The sequence below is a fragment of the Austrofundulus limnaeus genome, unplaced genomic scaffold, assembly GCF_001266775.1.
Source record: "Austrofundulus limnaeus strain Quisiro unplaced genomic scaffold, Austrofundulus_limnaeus-1.0 Scaffold3, whole genome shotgun sequence".
Taxonomy (NCBI): Eukaryota; Metazoa; Chordata; class Actinopteri; order Cyprinodontiformes; family Rivulidae; genus Austrofundulus; species Austrofundulus limnaeus.
Genome location: NW_013952405.1, coordinates 1,602,091 through 1,604,116, shown reverse-complemented (window position 1 = coordinate 1,604,116; position 2,026 = coordinate 1,602,091). Strand labels below are relative to the sequence as shown.

General features: G+C 39.8%; 1 protein-coding gene across 2 annotated transcripts in view; it reads left to right on the top strand.

Moving 5' to 3' along the window:
- The window catches only part of nkain4 (sodium/potassium transporting ATPase interacting 4), a 61,112-nt gene that overhangs the window by 54,788 nt on the left and 4,298 nt on the right, over positions 1–2,026 (top strand). Inside the window, exon 6 of one of the 2 annotated variants that reach the window (XM_014016839.1) lies at positions 1,231–1,315. The exons of the other annotated variant lie outside the window; for it this stretch is intronic. Coding sequence (XP_013872293.1) covers positions 1,231–1,315 — 85 coding nt within the window. The remainder of the gene's footprint in view (positions 1–1,230; positions 1,316–2,026) is intronic. 2 annotated transcript variants of the gene reach the window in all.

The window sequence follows — 2,026 nt, the reverse complement described above, 5'->3', positions numbered from 1 at the left end:
CACACACACACACACACACACACACAAATTTCAGATTCTTCAAACATTGATTTTGCAAAACACTCGATTGCAACCCCTCAGAATTCGGTGAGACAAAAAAAATCTCTACTTTCTTGCAATCCTGAGTTGCCAACTCGACTAACATTCACAGCTTTGGTTTGGACCTCTTTCTTAAAAACTTTTTTTATTGTTATAATTCAGGGGATTTCCTATCGGCATACTTCTAATATCTACATCATATTTTAATTAATCTAATTGCTGTCTTTATATTTCACACTGAGCCAGAGTCTTAGGTGGATCACTCTGACATTGATGTCTCTTGAGCTGTTAAGTGTRTCTAAAAATGGCAAATATCATTATCGTTTAACTATATTCATTAGCATGGCTTATCGCGGCAGGGGATGGATCCACGCCTGCTTATAATGAGAAAGTTCTTTGTTTAGCAGGATAGATATGGGCGTGCGTGCGTGCGTGCTTATGTGTGTGTGTGGTGCATAAATAAAAGGGTGAATCCCTGGAAAGCAGGGCAGGGTCAGTGGAAAAGCACATCAGAACCCCTCCCGACCCCTGGCTCTCATCCTGCCCACCTATCAGTATTCAGCAGACCACCGCTGCCTCCTCTTATCAGGATGGAGCTGATTCATAGTTTCCATGGATGGTTTGTTGATTCCCAGTGAATAACACTTTTCTGTTCTTCTCTTTTAAATGGAACTCTAGTTTATTTTGTGTCTTCTTCAGCCGAATGGGGTTGAGACTCAGTTTTGTTCTTTCCTTCCCACATGTTGTTTACATCCTGGACACGGTGTCGTCCTTTCACTCGCTCTCCTTTAGCTTCATCTCCTCGGCCTCTGTCAGTCAGACCGACAAGTGTGACCCCCCCCCCCCACACACACACACACACACATTCCATCAAGGTTTTTCTCTCATCTCAAAAATGTTTCTCAGCATCAATGAAACGGTTAGCAGTTTGGCACCAGTGTTTCCTTTTATTGTTAACCTTTTAGTTTAATCACAGCTGACAAATTTTCAAATGGCTGCAAGCTGATGCACAGTTTAAAAAGTTTTTGTTTTACACATTCAGATTTGTTTCCATTTCATTCTTCAATCTTGTTGTGGTCATTATATTATTATTATTTTTTTTGTATTGTGTCCTTTTTTTGTGTGGATGCTCATGTCTTCTGTGTTTTGATTTGCCCCATAAGTCATATGTTTTCATTTTTTTATTTTCAGTTGATTTTATTGGTGGATTTGATCCATTCCCACTCTACCATGTCAATGAAAAACCATCTCATCTCCTCTTAAAGCCCATGTACCCGTAAGTATGTCACCCTACTGCATGTGTGTTGCATTTTCAGGAAAAATGTGTTGTCAATGGTGTTTTTCCTTTTTTTGTGAATTTCAAGTCATCTGTGCATGATCATCCCAGTATTTTAAATTTAAATGTCTGTTTATCTGAAGACAAAACTGGATGAATTTGGGAGAGGGTGTCAGGTACTGAAGTCAAGGAACGACCCATGAATGCCAACTTTCACAAGAGCTCAAGGAAGCGGTGATTTAATAATAACAATAAACTGTAATGTACAAAACATGGCTGACGAGGCAGCAAAACAAAGTAACAGATCAGGCAACCATACAAGAAAGAATCAAACAGGGTAGGAACTACAATGGCAGATTGTAGATAAGTGAGGCCTGAGAGAATAAATGAACTGGAGCCACTGAGACAGGTTCCTTAATGGCAACAGAGAACAGGTGAAACTAGGCGGGCCTGGACTAGGAGCAGAAACTAACTGWAAAAAAGTACTGGAATCCAACTAAATCCATAAATCTCAAAAACACTAAGAACTCAGGATCAAGACTGAAGATTTGTTTTCTTAGTTTCTGGAAAGTTGAGATAAATGAGGAGTATGCAACAGTCTGAAACACGTTACATCTTGCACCTTTGCTTTAGGGACCATAAAACTCTTACATAGACCTATTTGTGTGTGTGTGTGTGTGTGTGTGTGTGTGTGTGTGTGTGTGTGTGTGT